At 36.9% G+C, this 28,000-nt stretch overlaps 1 protein-coding gene across 44 annotated transcripts in view; it reads right to left on the reverse strand.

Moving 5' to 3' along the window:
• CDKAL1 (CDKAL1 threonylcarbamoyladenosine tRNA methylthiotransferase) overlaps positions 1-28,000 on the reverse strand; it is a 918,695-nt gene that overhangs the window by 437,242 nt on the left and 453,453 nt on the right. For all 44 annotated transcript variants that reach the window (XR_014061588.1, XR_014061589.1, XR_014061593.1 and 41 more), the window contains one exon: positions 607-787. Coding sequence is in view for 33 of the 44 variants with exons in the window: in XM_081518030.1 (XP_081374156.1) it covers positions 607-787 (181 nt within the window). In the remaining 11 variants the exon portion in view is untranslated. The remainder of the gene's footprint in view (positions 1-606; positions 788-28,000) is intronic.

Below are 28,000 nucleotides of genomic sequence, written 5' to 3' on the forward strand. Positions count from 1 at the left end.
GAGAAATTGTGTGAGGCTATTAATTTCTGGGGCATTCTGGGAAACAGTTTGCCTTTCCTGGATCTCAAATTCTTTCACATTTATTTCATGTCATCTTATTCTAATATATCAATGAACACGTAAGAATGAAATTGAGGTTTATTGTGAAAGCAATACCACATCTAAAATAGAGAGACAGCGTCAAATCTATCTCACGGAAAAGGAGGAAAACCAGGGGACCCCCCCCAGTAAGTAACGAATTATGAAAAGCAGCTCTTAAGAAGCAGGGAAACCTCCTTCACTCACAGATATTTAAATTTAGGCTTATTTTCAAACATCCAAGGACTCATCTGGTAAATACAGTTAGTACTAAATATAAGTTTAAAAATTTTTCCCCAGTGTTATCTGACCCTCACTCTCTAAGAGGAACAAAAAAAAGGTAACATGTTAGTCACCTAAGGTCATTTAGTGTACTCAGGTCTCCCTACCCCTGCCCCCAACTGGGAACAAACACTCCATAATTTGTAACTTGAGGGTCACACCATGAGCTTGCGTTAAGGCAGGCAACACAGATGCATTGTTACAGCTACTGGCTAAATTTAATATCTTACAAGAAAAGTGTCTTACCACTTGTGCTGGAACTTGTTGCATTTTTGCAGCAGGAGTTCCTGGTCGTGGGTAAAACTGGTTAATAAAGAGACTTGGAAATTTGTACTCTTCAACAAGTTTCACTGTTTCTTGAAAATCTTGGTCTGTTTCTCCAGGAAAACCACAGATAATATCTGTAGCAATAGTAATTCCAGGAACTCTAGAAAATAATGAGACAAAAATGTACAAAGTTGACTACAATCATAATTATTCTACTTCCTTGACATTTTAAATACCACTATTACTTCAAAAATTAAATTTTATTTTTAGGAAAGGGACATTTACAAAGAATTTTAAAATGCCCTAAATACTAAAAGTTTATGAAAAACATGGTCCCCTACTATTTCCCAAAAGTACCCATTTTTTTAATATTCAGATGTTTGTCTTTTCTTCTATATTTTAGTACTGATGCTTATTCTGCTATTCTAGATTTACTGATTGTTAAGCAATATTTGCTGACTTCAACAAGGATTTAACTCTTTAAACTACTCTATCCTTCTCCCAACATAATCAGTGCTCAATTTTTAGTTAAATTAACAGTATTAATGGTATTTCCATTGGTATAATTGCTAAGATATTGTTCACTCTACAAGCAACTGATATACTATCTATCAATAGGGTGTATTTTTCACATTTAATTTTTTGCAGAATAACTGCCTCCTTTAAAAAAAAATGCTTAATATTCTATGTACTTAATTAAATGTTTTCCAGATTCATCAGTTCTGTCAAAATCCAATATTATTTTCTAAACTCTCAAAGTACTATATAATTCACCAGTTCCATTTTTCTCTCTGGAAATGCCATTCCTAACTTTCTTCAGGCATGAGTTGCTTTCATAATGGACCAGCTCTCATTCCTGAATATGGTTCCTTGGTCTTTTCTTCAATCACTTTTTTTTTCCCCTGGATCTTATGTCTTCCTAATTCTTAATTATTCTGTTCTCCTTAATTCTGCTGGAGTATTCTTTTAGAAGCTTCATCAAATAGAGTGGCAGGGAAATTTGTTGTTATTGTCTTAGCATCTCTGAACATCTTAATCCACACAACTTACCAATAGTGTGGCTATGCATAGTACTTCAAAATAAATAGTGTTAGCCATCAGACTGTTGTGTTGTTCCTCCTTTTTTCTTAACTAGGCAAGGATGCTGATGAGATTTCCAGATTTACTCTGATGCAAACTTTTTATGTGTGCCCCACTAACTTTTTGTGAGTTTTTAGGGTGTTAATTTTTTTCAAAGTTTTAAAAATTTCATGTTAACATCTTGGCAGTCATTTCTCTTTGGCTATGGAGTTTCTCCATAAGTATGCTACAATATTGTGTGAAAGAATGACAAATTCATTTTTAAAAATGTTTCTTGCTATTTGCTTGGTCTCACCCAGCTATTAATTTGGCTGAACTTTAATTAGTAAAAGTTCCAAGGGCTGGAACTTTTCTATGTGCTACTGAACAGAAAGAGAGACAAAATGCACAGAGAAAATTGAAACAGTGTATTCGGAAAAAATTTTTAAAAATTTTTTATTGTGATATAAAAATATTTTCTTTCTTTTGAGGGTAATTATCAACATTATTTTTAAGTATCATAAAAGAACATATGCTTTTATAATAAGTTGTAAGTAAGAAGATGATTTTCTAGACTTACTAAAGCATGTTAAATAAAATTATGTCAGTAACTTCAATTAGCAATTTTTTTTTACAGTTAACATAAAACTACTTCTGAACAAAAGAAATCCACAACTAAAAATAAAAGTAATAGATCACAGCAGAAATGACAGAGACGAGTCCATCTCCCCTAGGAAATTAGAGGAAAAAAAATCTGAGAAATGGCCTGTGAAACACTGCAGTGACAAAGACAATTGGTTATTGTCCTAGGCTATGAACTGGAATGAACTTGGCACCAGACTGTGGGGCATTCCCAAAGGAAAGTACCTTACTGCTCCTCCCCCTCACCCAGCATCCTTCTTGATCCTGTGTAATTGAGTTCAGTATGATGCAACACCTGCTTACTTTGGCCTTCAAGTCCACAGCAAAAAAGAAAAGACAAACCTTTACAGTAGTCATCATAGATGTTAAGGAAGAGGGCGTTCAATGCATAAATACATATGATAATCTACAAAAAAGCTGACCAATAACAGCAGTGAGGGTAGGACACTATGAATTAGGGAAAGACCTAAGTCAGTTAGTATTTAAAAGTAAAAGCAATTTAAGTTACAACGTATATAACAACATAAACTGACTACCCATAAAATGTTTCAAACTAGAGACTATACCTTGATGTTGAAGCTCATCTATACATTGATTTTGTATATGCAAATCATTCTACTTAGGTTCTTCAAAATAATTGGGCTCCTTAGGTGAACCAAATGAAACAAAAAAACCCCTCATATTTACACTGTTAATTGCTTAGTAAATAATTCTCTTCAGTACATGAAAAAAATCAAACAAGTTTGAAGTGGACCAAATTCTAAATTAATTGCATATGATTTCAGAGTCTGTGAGAACATTTTAAGGGGTGTAAAACAGAATATTAATGCAAATATTTAATGCTAATTGTGAGTAAATGCTGTTTTGTGAGATAGTATAAGCTTTCAAAATACTAATATTTTTAAATGATCATTTCCACAAATTTACTGAAACTGTAAGTCTAACAAATATAATTACTAGCTGTTAACACTTTTTAAAATCTAGATGACCTTCTGTATTTACATTTTCAAAGTAGTATTAATTCTGAAAGAACGATGAAAATGTTCAATGAGCTTAAATAAGAGAAATTTTGATGCATTTTCCCCAACTTACACTAGTTATTTAGTTGTAAAAAGGTTCATTAAATAACTTGGGAATGGAATTAATGAGAATGTTTCCAACTATGCATCTGCTCTGATCTTATGATTAGTTCTGAGAAATCAGTCAGGGACATGTGAAGAGAATACTACCTATGTAGTTGGTAGGCCAGCATTTAAGAAAACTCCAAATATTTTAAAATACTTAGTTATTTATACTGACTAAAAATATGTACAAATATACACTCCATACTATATCTGCAATACTACAAAAAATGTGGTGCTTTAATTCACTTCAATATTTTCACTTGCAATTTGGTGTTTTATTGGCAAAAATATAAGAAGGATGATTCTATATCATTCTTTAGGTCTCAATAAATTATGAGCTTCAAATTCTACATGTGAAAAAAGTAAGACTAACACACATGTTAATTAGCTCAAAAGAAAGCGGTAAAAATGATCAGAACAAGGATCAGACCTATTAAAATTATTAGGCATAAACAAAACACATGATTAAAATAATCATTTTTTAGTCTTATGGAAATTAATTTTAGGACGATCAGTCCACACTTTTAGGAAAAGCTAAATTAGAAGTATAAAGAGAAAAAAAATCTTGAATTGAATGAAAATAAAAATATAACATATCTAAATATATGGGATGCAGCTAAAGGAGTGCTTAGAAAGAAATTAATAAATTTAAATGTCTGTGCTAGAAAGAGGTAAACAATAATTTAACCTTCCATCTTAAGAGGTTTAAAAAGGAGCAAATCAAGCCCAAAGTAAAACAAATAAGCTAATAAAGGTAAAAGAAGGAAACAAAAAAATAGGAAATAGAGAAAAAACAATAAAAGTAAGGGTGTATCTTTAAAAATAATAAAATTGCTAAATTAGTAGTAGACTGAGAAGATAAAACACAAATAACCAACTTCAGGCATGACAGAGGAAACAGCACTATAGATGCTATCAATATTCAAATGATACTAAGGGAATATTATAAGCAATTTTGTGTCAATAAACTAAACACTTAGATGAAATGAGCAAATTCTTTGAAAGACCTAAGTTATAAAAACGGACTGAAAAAGACAAGAAAATCTGGATAGCCTTTTATCTATTACAAAAATCCAACTTGTAATTGAAAATATTGTCAAAGAAAACAACACAAAACAACCCAGTCCAGATGACTTTATATTTAAGAGGGAATACAACCAATTCTACAGAGATTCTTTCTTGTTTTCTTTCTTTTTTTTTTTTTTTGGCCGGTTGGCATGCCATATCTTAGTTTCCTGACCAGGGATCAAACCTGGAGCCCTGGCAGTGAGAGCATTGAGCTCTAACCACTGGATTACCAGGAATTCCTAGACATGATTTCAAAAACAGACGAGAAATAAACTCATTTTACAAGTCCAGCAAAAGTAGCCTAAATGAAAAAACAGAGAAAGAGATGGAAATATTAATATTTTCAGATCAATAATCCTCATGAACTCAGAGATAAAAATCCTTAACAAAACATAAGCAAACCGAGTACTGAAATACATAAAAAGCATTCTATATCATGACTATGTTTTTAATCAGAAATGCAAGGGTTGATATGACACTCAAATATTAACGAAATAAGCCACATGAAAAAAGGATAAAAACCCCATGGTGATCTTAGTACATGCAGAAAACTCAGTTTACAAAACCAACTCCTATTCATGATAAAAATTGTCAGCAAAGAAAGAACAGAAGGAAACTACTGCAACCTGATAAACGGTCTAGAGCTATTATATTTATTGGTAGAAGATTAAATGCTGTTCCATTAAGAATAGCAACAAGGCAAAGAATTCTGTTCTTCTTCAATTCAGCATTTTAGTGGAGTAGAACGTATATTCAGGGCAGGAAACCAAGAAAGAAATTAAAACCATATAGACTGAAAAGGAGAAGTCTTTTTTTTTTTTTGGCAAGTGACATAACCTCATATGTAGAAAATTTAAGGAATCTAATGAATCTACTAGAAAAAATGAGTTCACTAATGTTAAAGATCAACATACAAAAATCAATTGTATTTTTATATACTAAATGAATGAGAAAATGAAATCAAGAAAAGAATTTCATTCACATTAGCATAAAAATACTTAAGAAAACATTTGAGCATAAAAACAGATAACTTAAAGAGAGTTTCTTAAAATTTGCTGCGATATTAAAGAAGAGCTAAGTAAACTGAAAAATATCATTTTCATGGATTGGAAGGTTTTACTGTTGTTGAGATGGGTGGTCTCTTCAAATTGATGCAAGATTCAATGAAACCACCATCAAAATATTTCAGCACGTTTTTCCGTAGAAAACATCAGCAAGCTGATTCTAAAATTTATATGAAAATGCAAAGGACCTAAGATAGCCAAAACAATTTTGAAAAGGAACAATGTTAGTGGAATGGATAAAGCCAACTTAAAGATCTACTACAAATGCTACAGTAATCAAGACAGCGTGGTAGCAGTATAAGGACAGACCAGTGAGAGAAACAACACAGAGAGTCCAAAAATACACCCATAAATTTATAGATCACTTTCATCAAAACGGCCAAGGAAATTGAACAAGGGCAGGAGACAAAATGTTTTCAGTAAATGGTGCTGGAGCAATTACATATCACATGCCAAAAAAAAAAAAAAAAGAACTTATTAGATCCTTAACATTATACATAAAAAGTACTTCTATATGAATCATAGATATAAATCTAAGAGCTAAAATTACTAAGTTCCAGAAGAAACTCTTTGAGACTTGAGTAAGGCAAAGATCTATTAGCTATAACACCAATACCAAAAGCACAATCTATGAAAAAAAGGTGGATAAACTGATAAACTGGGCTTACTGAAAAACACACCGTTAAGAAAACAAAAAGAGAAGCTACAGATTGGGAAAAGCATTTACAAATCATATATCTGATAAAAGATTTGTATAGTTTGTACATAAAATATATTAAGCATACTTCTGGCTCATCAACACAGGAAGACAACACAACTGTACACTGGGCAAATGATTTTAACACTTCACTAAAGAAGATATACAGACATTATAAAAAAGTGCACAAAAAAATTGTCAAACATCATTAGTAATCTGGACAACCCAAGTTAAAACCGTGTAAGATGCCACATACCCAGGAAAATGGCTATACTGAAAAAACACTAGAAAACAGCAGACATCGGTTTGCATATTGAGAAACCGAAACCCTTATCCCATTGCAGGTGGGAATTTAAAGTGGCACACTTTGGAAAATGGTTTGGCAATTGTTTAAAAAGTTAAAAACACACTTAGTGTTACTAAGATAGTCTATTTCTAGTTATGTACCAAGAGAAATTAAAAGATATGTCCACACAAAGACTTGTACATATATTTTTACAGTAGCTTTCTTCATAATGGTTCCAACCTGGAAACAGTCCAAATGTCTATCAGCTGGTGAAAGGATAAACAAATGGATATCCATACAATGGAAATTTACAAATAAAAGAGAACCAACTAATGATACATGTACCAACATGGATGAACCTTGAAAACATTCCTAAGTAAAAGAAGGGAGACACAAAGGATTACTTATTGTTTCCACTTGTATGAAATTTCTACAAGAAGCAAAACTATAGAGACAGAAAACAGACCAGTGGTTGCCTGGGGCTGGGAGCAGGGATTCACTCCAAGTAGTCATTAAGAGAATCTTTGTCATAACGAAAGCATTCTAAAACTGAGTTGTGATGACGGTTGCACAAATCTATACATTTACTAAAAATCTTCAAACACACACTTGCGTTGGGTGTATACTGGACGGCATCCGAATTATACCCACGACAAACCCCTTAAAAGTGAAAAAATAAAACCCAAACAAAAATTATCTGTCTGAAGACAGACAGTTACGGAATTCTCCATACTACACTTTATTCTAAGAAGTCCTTAGCCAAGCTCCTGACAGACCATAGCCCAAGAGTTAAATACAGTCAAACAGAGGAGGAAAGGCAAAGATAATAAAAGGTAAAGTTAAGGTTGAAAGGGAGTTATGTTCAGAGCCTGCTTTCACGAAGGACTAGAAGAAAGAAAACTTGAAACTTATTTCCCCACTACTGATTTATGACAAGGAATCATTCTCTTCATATTGAAAGAGGAAATTTAGGGAGAAACAGTATGACATCTTCAAATAAAGTTAGAAAAAATTTTCAGCAGCTTTAAATTTATTTTCATAAGTTTACAGAAAAGTTCTCAAAGGACCTGGACTGAAAATAGAAAAACCCCTGACACATTTAGCTAAGGGCTGAAAAGCCAAAATGGGTCACTAGCACAAAGAAAGACTAGAAGGCTTGGGAACCCATTCCTAATCTTTTAACATGGGTGACTAGGAGAAAAATCTTCCCTGAGGGGCTCTGCTACTAATTAGCTGCAAGCTTTTGGGCAAGTTACTTATTTAGTACTAGGATGCTTCAGTTTCCTTTTCTATAAAATGAGGATAGTGAAAGTATTCACAGATAAGAGGATTAATGAGTTAGTACACATACTAGCTGCTTAGGATAGTGCATGTTACATACTACCTGACATGTTTTAACCAGTATTATTCTAATCCTGTCAGAGAGATGTTAACAATAACCATCGTTCATCATATGATACTAAGTACTAGGCAATATGTGAACTTAAATATCTTATTTAATACAACTTCCATGTAAGGTAGAGTCTATTTAGTCCCTATAAGAAGGAAAGTAACAGTGAAACAAAATTCTGAAAGGTAGAAGAAATTGCCAATAGTCACAGAATCACTAAATGATAGGACTTCCCTGGTAGCTCAGCTGGTAAAGAATCTGCCTGCAATGTAGGAGACCCTGGTTTGATTCCTGGGTTGGGAAGATCTGCTGAAGAAAGGATACGCTACCCACTGTAGTATTGTTGGGCTTCCCTGGTGGCTCAGCTGGTAAAGAATCCGCCTGCAATGAGGGAGACCTGGGTTCAATCCCTGGGCTGGGAAGATCCCCTGGAGAAGGGAATGGCTGCCCACTACAGTACTGGAAGGGAACAACTACCCACTCCACTATATGGCAAAGGAAGGGTCAGTCTTATATCTTATCTGTGTCACTTAGGTTCTGATCACACTTATGTACATATTTGAGCAAACCTTACCAAACAGAAAATTGTGTACAGAACTGCTGGTTAAGTTACTTTCTAAGTAGAAACTTGGCTCAGATATTTTAAGTTCTACTTATTTAATTTTATTTTTAGTTACCAACTTATTATTGACCAGTTTTTATTTGTGCAATAGGTTTTAACATAATTAACTTACAGAAACAAACTCAGTGCTGGTATAATTTCTATGTTAGATATTTTTGGACTTTTGTCAGGCTGCGCTGAGGCCAGAAATTGTTAGTATTAAGAGTATTTTAGAATTTCTTATACTTTACACATCAGTTCAGTTGCTCAGTTGTGTCCGACTTTTTGAGACCGCATGGACTACAACACGCCATGCCTCCCTGTTCATCACCAACTCCTGGAGTTTATTCAAGCTCATGTCCATTGAGTTGATGATGCCATCCAACCATCTCATTCTCTGTTGTCCCCCTCCTCCCGCCTTCAATCTTTCCCAGCATCAGGGTCTTTTCAAATGAGTCAGTTCTTTGCATCAGGAGGCCAAAGTATTGGAGTTTCAGCTTCGACACCAGTCCTTCCAATGAATATTCAGGACTGATTTCCTTTAGGATGGACTGGTTGGATCTCCTTGCAGTCCAAGGGACTCTCAAGAGTCTTCTCCAACACCACAGTTCAAAAGCATCAATTCTTCGGCGCTCAGCTTTCTTTATAGTCCCACTCTCACATCCGTACATGACTACTGGAAAAACCATAACCTTGACTAGACAGACCTTTGTTGGCAAAGTAATGCCTCTGCTTTTTAATATGCTGTCTAGGTTGGTCATAATTTTTCTTCCAACTTTACACATATTCACACATATTTATACTTTAATCACATTACCATGTCAGTATCTTCTAAATTTTTTGTGTGATGAAGAGTATCAAACTAATCATGGCATGTCAACTTTTAGTGTCTTTTATATTCTCATCATATACTACTGCTATAATTTTTTTACTAACACTTACCCACACTATCCTGAGAGCTCAGTTGGTAAAGAATCCGCCGGCAATGCAGGAGACTGCAGTTCGATTCCTGGGTAGGGGAGATCCACTGGAGAAGGGATAGGCTACTCACTCCAGTATTCTTGGGCTTACCATGTGGCTCAGCTGGTAAAGAATCCGCCCTCAATACGGGAGATCTGGTTTCAATCCTTGGATTGGGAAGATCCCCTGGAGAAAGGAAAGGCTATCCACTCCAGTATTGTGGCCTGGAGAATGCCATGGACTGCATAGTCTATGGGGTCGCAAAGAGTCCGACATGACTGAGCTACTTTCCCTTTCACTACCCACACTATCAGATACAGAAGAAACATGAGCAGAAATAGGGGTCATTAGTGTAGCAGACGGACAAGGCAATGGCAACCCACTCCAGTACTCTTGCCTGGAAAATTCCATGGACGGAGGAGCCTGGTAGGCTGCAGTCCATGGGGTCGTTGAGTCGGACATGACTGAGCGAATTCACTTACACTTTTCACTTTCATGCATTGGAGAAGGAAATGGCAACTCACTCCAGTGTTCTTGCCTGGAGAATCCCAGGGACGGGGAAGCCTGGTGGGCTGCCGTCTATGGGGTCGCACAGAGTCGGACACAACTGAAGCAGCAGCAGCAGTCTAGCAGAAAGAGACGAGTCTGCATTCAAGGCAGTTGGCATGGTCTTGTTCCCCACTTCTGTTAGTCTCTCAAGGAACACAAAAGCAAGCTGGCATCTGTTAAGCACGTGCTGTACAACAGCCGCTATTATAAATGCTTCATACTTATCACTCCACTTGGTCATCACAGCAGTCCAGGAAGCGATGTGTTGTCATCCCTATTTTGTGAAAGAGGGACCTGAGGCTCAGAAAACTAAGATAATCTGTGATTGAGTGGCTAGAAACTGGGGCTAGAAACCCAAATTTGTTTGGATTTAAAATCTGATTTCTTTCTAGTGATATTATTACTGCTTCCTTTCTCGGAACCATCTGTTAATAGGAATAATTATATCTACCTATTTCTTGATGAGTGATGATAAAGATAAAAAAATATATGTTATCAGGGAACCATTTAGGCTTTAAATGCCACTATAATCACCAGAGAAGAGCAGTGTAAAGAGCACTGATCAGGCTGAAATGTTTGGGTTTATTAAATATCCTCTGTTAGAAAAAGCTTGCAAAATTTTTCCTCATGAAAGGACACTGATCAAAACAATCAAATTCATCAGTTCATATTCTGCTACCTTAATGAGATCATATTTACACAGACCACACTCTCTGAGGATAAAATTACAAACAAATGGTAAAAACATGGGTTTAGAAAAACTTCAACCCTATTTTTTTAGAACCTGAATAGAGTAAGAACATAGATGTATTCCTACAAATAAATAGCTGTGATCTTTTTCAAAACAGAATATATAAAATTCCTGACCTTTAGAGAGCAGTTTAGTCTACTTGTTTGAAGAAATTACTTTCAATAGTAGCCAAAATCTACATGCTAATATATAACTCACACAGTAATTTTAAGTGATATTTATAATCGGGGATAGACTTTCAAGGTCTCTCTCTGAGAAAGAGCAGTTAGCAGTAACTAGTTTTTAAAATTATTACTTCTCTTTGAAAGTAATAAAATCTTTTGATAAGCTTAAAAATTTCAGATGTTTACTGCTTAAATTGGTACAAATTTACTTTTTTGAAGTAAAAAAGTAATATATATGAGACAAGCAAAAGAAGATGGATAAAATGACAGATGATCTGTTAAAGCTTTGTGAATTTCTAGAAATTCTAAGAAATCAGGATTTAAAATGGTAAAAGAAATGGGTTGGCGGAGGGATGGCATGGGGTTAGCAGATGTAAGCTTTTATACAAAGAGAGAGAATGGATAAATGACAAGGTCCTACTGGATAGCACAGAGAACTATATTTAATATCTATGATAAACCACAATGAAAAAGAATATTTACAAAAAAGAAAGTATATATGTATAACGGAATCACTTTACTGTACAGCATAAATTAGCAACACTGTAAATCAACTATTCTTCAGTTAAAAAATATTAAAAACTGAAAAAAAACAAAATAAATTGGTAAAAAAAAAAAAAGACTATTAAATGTCTGTGAAAAAACTAATCACGTTCATGGGCAGAAGTGTTTCTGAAACTCAGAAAGAAAAGTGGCTGGTAAATAGGGGGGAAAAAAAAAGATGAGGCTGTGCATATGCATAACACCAAACAGTTTAGTGTCATCCATTATATTTCTAAACCTGGTTTAAATCCAGAATATACAGTTTGGCTTCAAGTGAAAAATCAAATGAATCATCACAGTTAACTAAAAACTAAATAAATACTATGTTAAGTAAGTTTTTTCTCCTGTAACACCATGCTTGCTTTCCACAGCAAATATGTAGGAGTAAGCACAAAGCCCTACATAAGACCAAAGATATTGCTTTAAAAATTAAAAGCAAACCGGATAATATTGTTATAATAGTTAAAGGAACCATATTAAATTTTACAGAAGTTTTACACATCTTTTATTAAAATCATTTTATGATATTGCTGGTTAAAGTGAAGGTATTTACTATCTTTGTTACTGTTAACACAATTCTTATATGAGTTTTTCTGTTTCTATGGTAACATGAATTATAAGGTTCAATGAAGCCAGATTCTGTAATGTGTATTTTTCTGTTACTCAAGGTGAAAAGGAAATGAAACATTTCTAATGTTCATAAACTGCCGCAAATGTCTGAATTCCATTTAGAGATAAGACGATAATTACTAAAGTAATTATAATTCTTCCTGGATGGAATTATTTTGCACACAGTGGAAATTTAGATTTGGGAATGAAAGCAGGGGCCAGGGTATATTCAGCATTGGTAATTAATTACAACCAGAACCAATACACTATTCTGATACCTTGGAACAGACTAAACCTTCTGTCTGCTTCTGACTACAATATGAAAGAAAACTGGTCCCCCGCCCCCATCCCTTAAGTCAGAAAGATAAAGTGGGTAAAATCATTTTATTCAAGAGAAAATCCAATTATAGAAATAATCAACTTTTCTCTCTTGCTTTATTTTTTTTTCATATCTGAAAGGGTTTTCACATTAGCAGAACCAATTAAACGAATATCAGGACAGGGCAAAAACTACAAAGTTGGGCATGTTGCTGAATTTTTTTTTTAATTAAACTTTGGAAAAAAAAATCACTTATTGAAATTTTAGAGACTCAGAGCCAGATCACAGCATTCTCTAATAGGAAAGCATGACTGGAAGGTGACTAAACACTGGGTTCAGGAAGAATAATTTATAAAATGCTATCCAGTCAACTACAAATAAGAAATTAGGCAAATTTCTACTTTTAACAGAAGTGTTGCGATCATCAAAAACTCAGAGATATCACATTTCAAGTCTATGCCATCCTAAAGGGCAATCGTACAGCATCTTAAATAATACTGGAAAAATACAGACAGAGGGGACATGCCAAAAGCCATCAAACCAAAACACAGAAGCAGTATTCACACTTTCTTTATCCCTCACTGGTTGAACTGTTTTGTTTTGCTTACTCTCAAAATCAGATCAAGGGCTGGCAAACTATGGTCTGTGGGGCAAAATTAGCCACAGCCTATTTTTATAAATAAAGCTTTATTGGAACTTGGCCACACTCATTCATTTCCATGTCAACTATGGCTGCTTTGGCTACAAGAAAAGAGTAATTGTGACAGTTGCAATCACAAAGCCAAAAATATTTATTACTTGCAGCTATCATAAACAACCAAACAAACTGTTGAGTCTAATTGTTGGTAAAGTACTCCCAGGGACACTCCAGGGTAACTGGCGGGGTGGGGGGTGGGGTGGTGTCCATGGTGGGGGGGTGTCAGTGGGCATATGATGCTCTGCAAAATGCAGCCCAAATCAATCTTTTCATTATCACCAAAGTCCTCTTGATACAGTTCAAATCAGAATACTCTCTCCCTGAGGAATCCTGGAGCACAATCTATTAGCACCTATCTGTACAATTCATCCCTCATGACACATCTCTCTGACAAAATATTTTCTGATTTTCTCTCAGCATCTCGACTCCCTGGTTCCTACTTCGTACTTCTGTGAAGGCCAGAATATGATGGCACCTGGCACCTTTCACATTTGTTTTCTTGTCTTATGTGTCCTAGTAAATCATAAGCACCTGGTGGAACTAGGATGGGGTCAGAGTCACATTCTCATACTCTTCGGCAAGGTTGCAGCAGCTTTACTGATAGTTGAGGCTCAATAAAGGTGCCCACTGAATTAAAGGCGACGGGTAAGGGAGAATTGGGAAAAAAAGACAGGGGTGATGAGAAAAAAAATTCAATAAAGTAATAGGCTTTTATTCATATGTGTGTGTGTGTGTGTGTGTGTGTGTGTGTGAGCGTGCGCACTCAGTTGTGTTCGACTCTTTGCGACCCCGTGGGTGTAGCCTACCAGGCTCCTCTGTCCGATGAAATATTACAGGCAACAATACTGGAGCAGGTTGCTATTTCCTACTCCACGGGATGTTCCCGACCCAGGGATCAAACCCGTGTCTCTTGCGTCTCCTGCACTGGCAGATTAATTCTTTACCACTGTGCCACCTGGGAAGCCCCTTATTCATATGCACTAACGAGTAATCTCTGTTCTGACTAATATCAATCTCAACATTCTACTTCAAAGTCCTAGAAGCCCACTTCTGGCCTTTATCTATTTGGCAAGGGAAGAGAAGGGGCTCTTCTCAGGGCTTTTAAGTGGCAAGCTTCTCTTTGGAGTAAAGGCTTCATGGATGCTGCCCAGACACTGGCCACCAGAGTTGATCTGTCCTGCTTACAATGAAGGCAGTGATTCTCCAGTGGGCACTTTTAAAAATATGTATTAGTTCACTAACAGTTGCTTCACTCTCAATTCTTATTTCTAGAAATAAGTAAAACATTTACAAGGGGTCAAAGCTTATTTTAAATGACCTGAGTTTATTTGTAACTTTCAGTTTAAAATTTGGCAAAATGGGGTTTGAGGTGGAATGTTTGAAGTTGAACCCAGAGACTTGGGAGAGAAGTTTTCATTCTAATTCTGCATTAGAGTTGCTTCCTTGTGTTTTTGAGGGTGGTAAGTCCCATCATTCAAAAACTGCTTATTAACTGGATGGTATGTTCTCAGTAAAGTGTGTGTGCTCAATCGCTTCTGTCGCGTCTGACTCTTTGAGACCCCACGGACTGTAGCCCATCAGGCTCCTCTGTCCATGGATTCTCCAGGCAAGAATACTGCAGTGGGTTGCCTTGCCCTCCTCCAGGGGATCTCCTTGACCCACGGATCGAACCCGCATCTCTTGCGTCTAACACATTGAAGGCAGACTCTTTACCCAGTGAGCCTCTGGGGAAGCCCCTCTCAGCAGATGGATAGGGAACATCTCAAAGGGCTGCTGTGACATAGAGGCAGCAAGGGACCAAGAGCCCTTTCCACACTAATATCACATGAAATGGGCCTGTTCATGAAACACTATAGATTTTACATGAAGGGCCCATCACTCTTTATGACACTGCCTTCTGGATCCCCCGTTTGGTCCAAATGTCAACCTCCAAAAGAGCAATTCCGCTCTGCCTCACACCATGCTAGACTGGTCTGTCAGCAGTGGCTGTCCCCCAGCCCTCCACAGCATGGCCTAAGACACGCTTCTCCAAGTCTGAAGATGCTTGAGGCTCTCCCGACGGTGAGTAACCCGGTTCCATTCTGACCACAGCAGCTGTGTGGAGGCGGCCTGTGCCTCATACGCTGGGTTTAGCAGGACTGGGATGCTGGGCCTCGCTCTGAGGCTGGTGGAAGCGGATCCTAAACCAAGATACATTCTAAAAGCCAGGAGCAAAGCCACTGCACAAGGGAACATCAGGACACTATACAAAACTCCAAAGTCACCGTTAGGAGAGAAGACAGACACAGCTAGTCACACCTGAATTAGCTCAGTGCCAGGCTGACTGCGTGGCGCTTTCTGACGCCAGCCTTTCTGAACCTTATTGAACACTTAACTCTATTCCAGGCATTCTTCAAGTATTTTTCATATACTGACTCATTTAATCCTCAGAGCAGTTAATGAGATAGGTAATATTTTCTCCATTTCATAGATGTGGCAGCAGAAGCACAGAGAGATTAAGTCTCTTGCCTAATGTCACGCAGCAATAAGCAGTACAGCCTGGGTCTGTTTTCACAGTCTGTGATTTTAAATGACAAACTGCTTCCGTGATGGTGGGCAGTGAATCTCCAGTAGTGCTAGATACAATTATTCCAAAAGATCTCCTTTTTCAGAAACACGAACTACCAGACGTCATTGTAGAGTGACTTGACTGAGACGCTCATCCAGAAACACAAGTGCCATCTGATGAGACCACAACCGTGAAATAACAAAAATACCCACTTAACATTATCTGCTCAGTCTCTCCTCAGTTATGCAATTATTATTTTCATGCTAAAAAACAAGGTCACTGAGGACAAAGTCGCTTGTCCATGGTCACACAGAGTGAGTTAACAGGACAGCAGGCTTGGGATTATGGTTTCTGACTTCCAGTCCTTTACTCAGATACTTATCCTTTCAGCCAAGGAAAAGAAATGTAGAAAGAAAATAAAGAAAGAAAATGAAAATCCTCACCAAGTAGCCTATCTGTGCCAGTAGTTAGCAAAAAGATATTCATGAAAATCCAGATTTTATCACACACATTTTTAGCAGTGCACAAATGAGAAAGAGAGTTAGGCTCCCAGGAGATTAGAAACATTTGCAGACAGAACTAGCCTTTGGCTCAGATAGCCAGTGAGAAAACAAAAAATCTTGTTAATTTTTAACACTTCACAGCACATCCCAAATTATGCAAGGTCTACAAAGCAGCCCTGATTGTATCCTTTTTGGGTGAAATAATCTAAGGAATAGTTAGAAGGTGGATTCTAAGTCCTGGACAGTTCACAGCCTTATACAAAAACCAAAGTATCTCTGTCTCTCATACAGTTCAGATACTACTAACGGCTCTAAAGAACCGTAGTGTGTCACATGCTGATACCGCTTTCTCTGTGCTGTTTCACAGACTTCAAAACAACCGTCTAGAAGGATGGGGTGAGATTTACAGAGGTTCTGGGAGGCAAAGCATCTGCATAGAGGAACACAACTACCTCTCAAACCTATTGAACTGAACAATTCTCAGGAACCACAGTCCATCTAAAAGGTTTTTGTACTGTGATGTTAGAAAACCAAAAATTTTTGTCTGTGAGCACCAACGTAAACAGAGATGTGTAGTCTATCAGAAAGGCATTGGGGTGGTAAGATCTACCAGATGAAAGCCTGATTTAAAGACAATTTGATTCAATCCAACGTACAACAACTGAAAGGTGCAGACGTGCTCAGTCGTGTCCAACTCTGTGACTCTGTGGACTGCAGTCCACCAAGTTCCTCTGTCCATGGGACTCTCCAGGCAAGAATACTGGACTGGGTTGCCATTTCCTCCTCTAGGGGATCTTCCCGACCCAGGGATTGAATCCAGGTCTCCTGTGTCTCCTGCATCGGCAGGCAGATTTTTTATCGCTGAGCCATCTGGGAAGCCCATGATAACTGAATTTCACCTACAAACCAAAGGACTGAGCAAATAGAATCAGGGTCCACTGGAGGGCTGAGCACCAGTCGGGGTGAACAGTAAGATGGCTGACGGGGCCAGATTCCATACAAGGGAGAAGGTGGTGAAATAAATGGGATTATGAGCCACAGAGAACATGAAATTAGGAATAACACGGTTTGGAGGTGGGGAGAGAAAGGACACAAGGAAAAACTGCAGAGGCTTGTTGTCATGGTAACAACATGGCATGACAGGGTGCACAGGGCCCCAGTCTGCCACCTTCTAATGTACCATCTCCTGAAATGAACAAAGTGTGACATCACTGGAAGCTACATTCCACTTCAGTCTACGTATGTAACATCAATCATAGAGAACGCTTCCTTTATCAAACAGCTTTAACAAATCAATTTCTGATCAAAACAGTAGAAGAAGAAACTCAAGGTGGTAAAACACAACTAATGGCTATCCCATCATACCTAAAGAGTAGATCTTTTTTAAAAGTCCTCATCAGATACGCACACAAAATTTGTAACTCTGCATGAAGACAGATGTTAACTAGACCTATTGTGGCCATCATTTCATAATATATACAAATATCAAATCATTATGTTGTACACCTGAAACTAATATACTGTCGTATGTCAACTTTAGAAAGAGTTTGTTAGCACAGGAGCAGGGTGGTAGTGGTGGTAGAGTACGTAGCTGGAAAGTTAAAAGATGAAGTTGAAAGGTAAGCATAATGACTGCACTATATGAAGCGCTGGAAAGGCAGGTGCAGTCTCTCAAAATAGACTAAGACTTGACTCTACATTTCCCATGCAGTTCAGAACATTAAGGGACTAAAAACAGAGCCAAAGGAGAAGGAAAAAAACAACACTTTTATCAGAAAGCAAATTGCACTCTAGTATTATAGATAACTATTCCTTTATACAAAGCTAAAACTGTTATGCATGTAATTTATTGTATTAAAATAAATTGTGCTGATGAACATGAAATAACAAGAAAATGAATCTTTGTACATCAACTATAATAAAGAGATGTTTACAAACCTGTATGCTACTCACCATAAAAATTACAACCAAGAGAGACATTAAACATTAAATCCCTAATCGTCAAATATTAGAAATTCTACAAAAAACATTATCATATTATGCAAAGGACACATCACATATGATAGGCAATTACTGTATATTGTGTGTTAAAATAGTTTCAAGGGGAAAATACGAAATACCTAGAAATATGAATTTCAGAATAATAGTGAAAAATCTAAGATAAAAGGTAATTTGATGCAGAAACTCTATTAAATTGGAAATTCAGTTTAAAGGAGTTACATGATTTTAAGCCTGAGTTTTTTATTCAAACCTGGTCCAATTATTTTTTACAAATTTAAATCTGCTGATGGTGTGCATATTTCCAATAAATACAACAGCATGAGATTCCATGCTGTTAGCAGGACACCTGCTAACATCTTTTATTCATGTGCGTGTTCCCAGTGCAAAGCAATTATATTATTTCAAATATTTTCAAATGTTTTCTATTACTGCCTAACATAACTGCAGGTTATCTTACAAATCATGACTTTCTTTTTGCACTCCCTCTGTCTAAATCTCTGGGGGGGAGAGGGGGAGACTTATTTGTGGTGTTATTTGTAAAAGTCAGTAATAGCTCAAAAAATAATCTGTCTAGTTTACCTGCATCTGATTACAGATGTGAGAATATAGCTTCCCATCAAATGCAGGGAAAAGGCATGCATATATAGATTTTGTTTTTTGTCCTTGATTCAGCTCTTTGGAACTGGTTCCCAACATTATAAATTCTGGGACAGGAAATAAGTGCTAAAAATTAGTTATTATAACTCTGAAAACCTTTCAGTCCTCACTGTTCTCAAGGGCTCATCATCTCATGGGCCACTGCAGTCTTGTCAGCTTCTCATCCACAGGAGTGGGCATAGAGATACATGCGGGGGCATGATGCTTCAAAGAGTGAGGGGTGCAAGGAATTAAGGAATGCACAATGTGTGTTTATGTTGTATTTCTCTACATTTGTTGAAATGACAATCGTTTAGGCATATCTCACAACTGAAAATGGTAAATCTGAAAGGCAATGAGTTTCTTTATATTAATTTTAGATCATCCTTTTATAGATTACTATGTTAAATTATGTTAAATTAATTCATATTAATTTTAGATCATCCTTTTACAGACTATAATAATATAACTGTTATAATAATTTATAATAGATTAATAAATAATACTATTTATTATAATAAATGACATTATATTATGTCACTTATTTTAGTACAAGTAGTTGTACTAAAAGTTACAAAGGTTGGCTTTGAAGCTTAATACAGAAATCTCACTTTTAGCATTGAAGTAATGACCCCAAAGTATTAATGTAACAATATTTTTAATAAATCTGAAACTCTTCATTGACATATGCCTAAAGTGATATTTTTAAAGAAGCTATTCAATCTATTTAAATCCATTATTTATATGGCTTATAAGGTATTAATTATAGCTAGTATCTAATTTTTAACAGCCTACTATTTACTCTATCCTTTTTTTATCTAACTTTCTCAGCAATGGTGAGCACTCAACAAAAATATTCTTCATCTTGACTTGACAAAGAGACATTTATCTAAAACAGAAAAGGCTCACACAAAGCTTTATCACAGGGGCACAGGACTTCAGACCATTATTGTTTTATGACTAAAAAATGAATGACTTAAGACAAAAAGCTCAACATCCTTAAACTTCATTTCTATTCATTCTCTAATAAATGCCATCTGTTGTGTACTTTAGGGATATAATACCCGTCAAGAACTCCATCGTATTATGAGAACCGGCACCAAGTTGATCTGAAATGCATATTTGAACAGATGTGTTTAAATTACATCTCCGTCAATCCACATGCATAAATTCAGAGCAAGCGTGTGTTGATTTAAAATGCATAAAAAAAGGGATTTGGAGATGCATCAAAAGTGAAGAGCATCTCAATGGATCAAGGCTCACATTACAAAAGGTCATTACTAAAAATAAAGTTTGCATTTATTAAGGGTTGCACCAAGGGGCTGTTCATGGGAACTGATTTAATGTTTGTTGCACAAAATCAGCCACTGAAACTACACTAATTTTTTATATAACTTCTCCATGTAAAACATTAAAATAATCATGCATGAACAGAAAAAAAAAATGGAATAGAAGACATCAAAATAGAGAAAATTATATGACAAGTCTACTGACTGACATTGGTTCATATGGCTCAGTTCCCCACATTTCAACCACACTTTGCAGTTATCCAAGGGAAAATATCTGAGTGATTTCTGTAGGCATAATATTGCTCTAATTTGATTTTTTACAGACGTGCTTCCAAAAGTTAAAATTAATTAAATTCTCTTGGGATTATGAAGATTATGGAGTTCATCGATATTTAGCAAGAAATTAAACATACTAAAATACAAGTATGAAGGTAGAGACCTTAATTAAATGGTCCCTATATTCTACAAGGTGTTAATTTCTAAACAGGTTTTTTACCTGTTTAGAGCAGGCGTGTATCAATATAAAGCTTAATAGTGAGCTGTTGAAAATCGTGCCCACTTCTCATTAGGTTAGTGGTGTAAGAAGAAGACAACTAATTGCTGAGTTAAGTTCCTAGTTATCAACATCATCATCAGACATTTAATTAATGTATACTATTTTACATGATATATATGTACAAGCAGGTCCTATATATTCAGCTCTCAAGGAAGAAACTGAATATGAGAGTAAATATACTCACGCATGAGGTTTCATTCTTAGGCAGTGCTACTACCTACACCAATGCTAAATACACTGGGCAACTAATATTTTCTTTATTCATAGATGAGGAAAGTAAAGATTAAGCATAAAACTGATACAGGAGGGAGGAGAGATAAATTAGGAGATCGGCATTTATTGACATATACATACTGCTGCTGCTGCTGCTGCTAAGTCGCTTCAGTCGTGTCCGACTCTGTGCAACCCCATAGACGGCAGCCCACCAGGCTCCCCCGTCCCTGGGATTCTCCAGGCAAGAACACTGGAGTGGGTTACCATTTCCTTCTCCAATGGATGAAAGTAAAAAGTGAAAGTGACATCTCTCAGTCATGTCTGACTCTTCGTGACCCCCATGGACTGCAGCCTACCAGGCTCCTCCATCCATGGGATTTTCCAGGCAAGAGTACTGGAGTGGGGTGCCATTGCCTTCTCCGATATACATACTACCATGTATAAAATAGATAATTATAAAGAGAACCTACTGTATAGCACAGGGAACTCTATTCAATACTCTGTGATGACCTTCATGGGAACAGAATTTAAAAAAGAGTGGACACATGTATACGATTCACTTTGCTATACAGGAGAAACTAACACAACACTGTAAATCAACTATAGTGCAATAAAAATTAATTTAAAAACTGATAATGGAAAAGCTGTATATACTGGCCATCTTTCAAGTGAAGCTTCTCAGATGGCACAGTGGTAAAGAATCTACCTGCCAAAACAGGAGATGCAGGTTTGATCACTGGGTCAGGAAGATCCCTTGGAGAAGGAAATGGCAATCCACTCCCATGTTCTTGCCTAGAAAGTCCCACGGACAGAGAATTTTGGTGGGCTACAGTCCATGGGGTTGCAAAGAGCTGGACATGACTGAGCACACACACATGTTATCTTTCAAATAAGCCTTTAAGGTACTATAATATGTTAGGGCAGTTTAAGAAAAATGACCATTTCAAGACGAGTTTCAGATTTGTACAAAAACGATATTTCTGAGGTGTAAGAGGAGAATCATCTTTCTAAGAGGGTAGATTTACAGTTCTTCTTACTGAGTGATCCCCCCCAATTCTCTCAAGCTAGAATTAATTAGCAAAGGGATGGTAATGAAAGTAAGCATGACTAGTAAGTGCAGTAATAACCACTATGAAAAAGCCTTCTTTTTATTAAACTTCAAAATACCATCTAGGTTTTATAATTTGTGCTAATTATTCTGTCCCCTGCCCCCTGCCAGCCATTCCTAGCCTCTGTGCCCTGCTATGCACCCCCAGAGGACTGAGCCATGTAGGATACATCATCTGAATTCCGTATCCTCTGTTACAGTCCATCCCACTGAACTTCCATCCCTTCTTTGCAGTCCCTGCTCTCCAGCTGAAGACGTAACAAACAACAGCCTTCTTACTGCTCCTCCACGTCTTCTTGGAAAAGCTAACCTTGCCTCATTATTCAGGCCTCTAACTAAAGGGCATTCCGCTAGGAAAACTTCCCTGCACTTTGACTAATTCACTCCTTTTCCAAGCTGCCAAGTCCTCCATATTTTCTAATGTTTCAATGTAATTGCTTGTTATGTCTACGTTTTCTCCACTGGGACTGGTAAGTTTCCTGAGGACACTGACTGTCTTGCTACCACTGCATTCCCAGGGTCCAGCTCAGGGTGTGGCACAAAGTGGGTGCTGACTAAACATTTAATCAATCAGTGAAAGACCTAGTCCTCCTTTTAAGGAGGAAAAATCAAATCCCATAAATGCCTTTTTACTGAGGCCTGCTTGTCAGCTTTTTAGTTTAAATAAGTGAAATTGAATATTTATTGATACACATAACAAAATAGTCTAAGATAAATATAAATCACATAATAATCTTTCTAAGGAAATGAAAGTAAGAGGATCATTGGAGAACAAATCAGTTTGAATGAGACTGGTACCTAGAGCTGAATTTTCACATATAGGAGATGCTATCCACCTATTTAAATGAAAGTGAATTAAAAGCAAATAAATTTAAGATTCAGTTCCTCAGTAACACCAGCCACCGGTGGTTGGGTAGCCACATATACCGACTTTCTATCATATTTGACAGCACAGATATAGAACCTCCATTTGTAACTATCACTGCAAAAACCTCTATTGAATAGCACTGTTCCTGAGAGCTAAGATTCTATAGATACTTAAAAAAAAAACAAAAAACCTCTAACCATGAATTTGAAGTTTCTTTTTCCTCGTTTCACAAATTGGTGATACCTCCTCATTATATTGCCATGCGGACTGAGATATTTTAAGAGACTTACGAGCTCAGTGTCTAATACGTAACAGGGATTGGTTAAGTCTCTTCCCTCTTGCTCTGGTAGTGCAATGGCACTTTGCTCAAAGGACCTTTTATCACATGTTCCCCAGTCAAGCTAAAAACAGTGGTTTCAAATTGTTCTGCACAAAAGGCTAAGGGAGCCGGGCTTCCACTTCTCCATTCCCACACAAATTTCCAGCAGATTTATTTTCTGAGTTCAAGCTACAGTATAAGCAGCATTTTTTCTGATCTTAATACAGGTGCTTGGGAAACATCCACATTTAAAAATCATTTAATTGTATGACTGAGAAGAGTTTCCACTCAACCTTCAGTTGGAAGTGACAGATTTGATAAAAGGAAAATATATATAAAAAAAGGATCTAACAGAATTCTATAAATGCCAAGTAACAGAAATACTGAAATATTGAATTAAAACCATGATATACTGATATCATGAAGTAATATAAATATTCAGTATTATGGATCTGTGTGAAAAGATATTTTCAAAAAAAGAAATACAAAAAATCTCGTTAGATATCAACACTGACAAATGAATACTAGCAACTGAGTGATGACAGGGAACGTTAATTTTTGTACCCCAATAAGTGAAATGTTATTCAGATAAATTAATCCTATCCTTCTTACTAGCAGGTCAATATTTTAAATACTGTAGTATATTATTATTATATTTTTAATTTCAACAATAAAAATTTGTGAAGGTTGGTTTTCTTTAGAGAAGGATGGTACATAAATCATCCTTGATTTTGTTTCTTGATCTGCAAAGACTTAAAACACTATCCAGCCTTTTATCAAAAAAATCTTGCTGATCCCTATAATAGATGCTTCTCTAAATATTCTGAATAGTTTAAAATATATATAAAAGTAAAGCATTCCTCTCAGATATGTTATGCTGAAAACAAAATCTATGGCAGCTATATCATTTAATAGTAAAGATAAGCATCAGAGTACAGGAGATTCCCAAGAAGGTACTAGGCAGTTGTACCTTGTCTCAGAGATTGCCCGCACTTTAGTCTGAATAATTCTATAAAGAAAATTTCAGTAGATTTGAAACAAGCCCAGTCTCCAATCAAGGGTCTCAAAACCTTGCTTATTGAGAACTTAACTCTTTAGGCAATATTTGATGTTAATTAAATCTTATATGTTCCTGTGATATGTTCCTAAGACTGCCTAAGACTGCTGTTGATAAGGAGAGAAAGGTGCTGAAATAACATTTGTACTGAATCTCAAGCATAAACATTAATAGAATAAATGTTTCAATATGAGAAGTTCTTAGCAACCTGTAAAAAATGAGCACCAGTAAAACACATTGTATCTTTACACATGGCATGCAGACAAATCCACTACACTGCAAAATTTATAGACTGAAAGATTTCAAAAGTAATTGAGTTTACAATTCACAAATAAAATCCTTAAAATGGAATTTTTTACCCTTGTCTCTTTTGTTTATGTAGGGAAAATGTCATACATGAATTGCTCACATTTTATTTCTTCATATTTATTTTGAACCAAAACTGGTTCTTTAAAAAATAACAAAAATAATTTGCTGAGATTAGATTATCCATTCTTTGGTTGGATGAACAAACAGCTGCATTAAACTAACCCTATGTTCACATGAGCAAGTCTTTTATGTACTGAACTTGCAGGCAGTTTGTGTCGGCCTGATAACAAAACAGATGTTTTCCTCAGTGATTGGGCTAACTTTACTAGGTACAGGCCAGCCTTGAGATCAAACTACGTGTACACCCAGGGTGGATTCACGTCAATATTCGGCAAAACAAATACAATATTGTAAAATTAAAAAATAGATAAATAAACTAATTTTTAAAAAAATTGCATTCATCTCTGTGACATAAAGCCTATCCGACTAGCTCATCTGTGAGCTGCTTTAACTGGACACTTATTTGAAATTAAATAGGTGTAATTCCAAACAGTTTTTTACTTTACATTTTTTTAAAATTAAAAATACTTAGAGGATGTTAGAATCTCCCGAGATAAGACAATGATGGCTCAAAGGTAAAGAGTGGGAAACTCATAAGAGGACCAGATGCAAAGCCAACATACTACTACTACTAAGTCGCTTCAGTCGTGTCCGACTCTGTGCGACCCCACAGACGGCAGCCCACCAGGCTCCCCCGTCCCTGGGATTCTCCAGGCAAGAACACTGGAGTGGGTTGCCATTTCCCTCTCCAGTGCATGAAAGGGAAAAGTGAAAGTGAAGTCGCTCAGTCCTGTCCGACTCTTAGCGACCCCATGGACTGTAGCCTACCAGGCTCCTCCATCCATGGGATTTTCCAGGCAGGAGTACTGGAGTCGGGTGCCATTGCCTTCCCTGCAAAGCCAACATGGTGACAGAAAATAACACCGGCTCCTTGAGGGAGAAGATGGAGACCACCTGGCAGGACCAACATCTTGTCTCCATCCACATATATCAGTATAGTTTGGTATCATTTTCTGTGTCTTCCTCCAAGTTCTTAGAAACACACTTACTGTTTTCTTTGTGCTCTGGATCCCATTTTGCTAGGACCCTGATGGGCTTTCTTGTCCTTAATGCTTGCTCCTTCCTCTAGCAGCACCATGCTCTTCTCTATACTATGGCTTGCCTACATTAAGTAAAAAATCCACCCAGCTTGTTGTGCCTGGATCCTCCATCCCTTTTCCCTAATTGATTCCACAGACTTCCTCGTCTTCCTTTCCCTCCCAGACTTCTGGAAGAGCACTGTCGTTGCTCCTTCTGCTTCCTCATGATTAACTTCCTGGTAAACCTGCTATAACCTGGCTCCTGCCCCAGCACAGTGATGAAATGATCTCATCTCTGGCAAATCCACAGATGTTATTTTCTGCCCTGATTCCACTTGACCTACTTACCGTGTTTGATGCTGTTCATCATCCTCTCCTTAATTGTGCATGCGACAAATGATGTAACAGGGGGAGCTTTAAGGTTGGTGGGTTGTCAGTATACAAAACAGTATCAGGATGGTAGAAAGCAGCAGCTGAAAAAGATGTACTTTGTGGGAGCTAAATGATACAGATTATGTGTCTAGGCTATTTATCCTCCATACAAGCACAGGGACTGGGCAGTGAAATCATGGTGTTATTAATAAATATGCCAGGACAACAGGCATAAACCAGGAAGGTCCTGGGCAAACAAAGAAAAAAAAAAAGTCACCACAGGAAATACAGGAATAAAGGCCTAGATGACTCCACACTTTGGGGAACCTTGGGACATTGAAGCATTTTCCTAATAATATTCAAAGGTCATGCAAATAACACACTGAAAGAGACTGGGCTTTGAGATGTCGTAATCTATCACTCAGTAATAAGAAATGAAGACAGAAAGAGTGAACTAAGGCCAAGTCCTAGACTTCTACTAAAACCCCTGTCAGCTTCAATGAAAAGAGAGGATGGAACAAGAGAGTAATTAAATCAACTCCCTTCAATTAAAAATACCTCAGAAAAAGAGAAACTGACTAGCTGGAGTGAGAGACTTATTTTTGACTGCACCTACTTTGTACTTTTTTTGAAATTTTTTCTCTATTAACAAAAAAAATGAGAATGAAATTCATCATGACATATCTGCAGATGATTTCAAGAAAGCATCAGAAGATGGGATTTAGTGGAAACTGATGCTCATATACACATACAAACCTTAAAGTTAGAGCACTTAATCCACATATCAAAACGTATTTATCCTACAAAGAAGCTCTAAGGTTTACAGGAAATTTTATACGAAAACAGGGCTTCTCCACGACCGCCACCTCCATCACTCTGACTTCCAACACTCTCCACTCTGACTTTCATCTAATTTTTCTCTCTTGTTCATTCAGAGAGTGATCAACATTATAAAAAAAAAAAAGAGAGAGAGTAGTGACAACCAGTTAATTGCTAGATGGGAGGGAGAAGGAGGAGAAGAGCATCAAGTTCAGTATCTCCACATTTGAAGTTGTAGCAACTCTGAAAGCATAAGTACAGTGAAGAGAAACAATAAAGCTTTAAATCAGTGAGGCCAGCTTGAAGAAGGGAATATGATTTCTATTGGAAGCTGAATCTGAATCATCAATGGGACATTCAGGTTAAAAGGTCTAGCAAGTACTTGGTAAAGAGCTGTATGATCTTTAGCATCACCCCCCAGTTTTAGAGAAATTTTGAGCCTCTTTAAGGTTGTATGCTTTAGTCTACAAACTGAGGATAAAACCTAACTAGCTGAATGCTGAGAAGACCAAATGAGATTGACATCTATGTAGCTCTAAGATACTGCCTGGCACAGATCCTTAAAGGGTAACTATTATAATTTTTTGAAATGGTAGGTGAGTTAAGAATCAGAAAAAAGGACCTACTTGAAAGTTCTTTCATAACCAAGGTATTTCATTGATTCAGACCCTGGGCTTACCTTCACCACAGTGACGCCATTCTTCCCAGATGACCCAGTCATACCAGCTTCCTTCAGATTCCCTAGAACCTGGGCCCATCTGTTCCTTTCGTGGCTTCCCTGACTCCTCCTCAGTTCCTGTGTTTAGTCCTTGGATTTCATCCTCTCCAGCCCTACTGAGAGGGCCTAGCGATCTCCACCTCAGACTCCCAGCCCAAAGCCTTTGTCTGTATCTGCTCGGCTCTTCCCCACTGGGTTCTGTTTTCCAGAACGTGGTCCACGCCTCTCATCTCACTGCCCATTAGGATATGCATTAGTTCTGCTGAAGAGAGAAGCAAGGAGCAACAGATTCTTAGGCAGGAAGGATGTGGAAACAGGCTGGGTACAACGACCTGAGCTCCACAAGGAGGGGAGGTAAGGTGGTCCTTGCTGGGAGTCCCATCTCATTGCCAAAT

The sequence above is a fragment of the Giraffa tippelskirchi genome, chromosome 8 (assembly GCF_054371585.1).
Source record: "Giraffa tippelskirchi isolate mGirTip1 chromosome 8, T2T-mGirTip1v1.2.pri, whole genome shotgun sequence".
NCBI classification, from domain to species: Eukaryota; Metazoa; Chordata; class Mammalia; order Artiodactyla; family Giraffidae; genus Giraffa; species Giraffa tippelskirchi.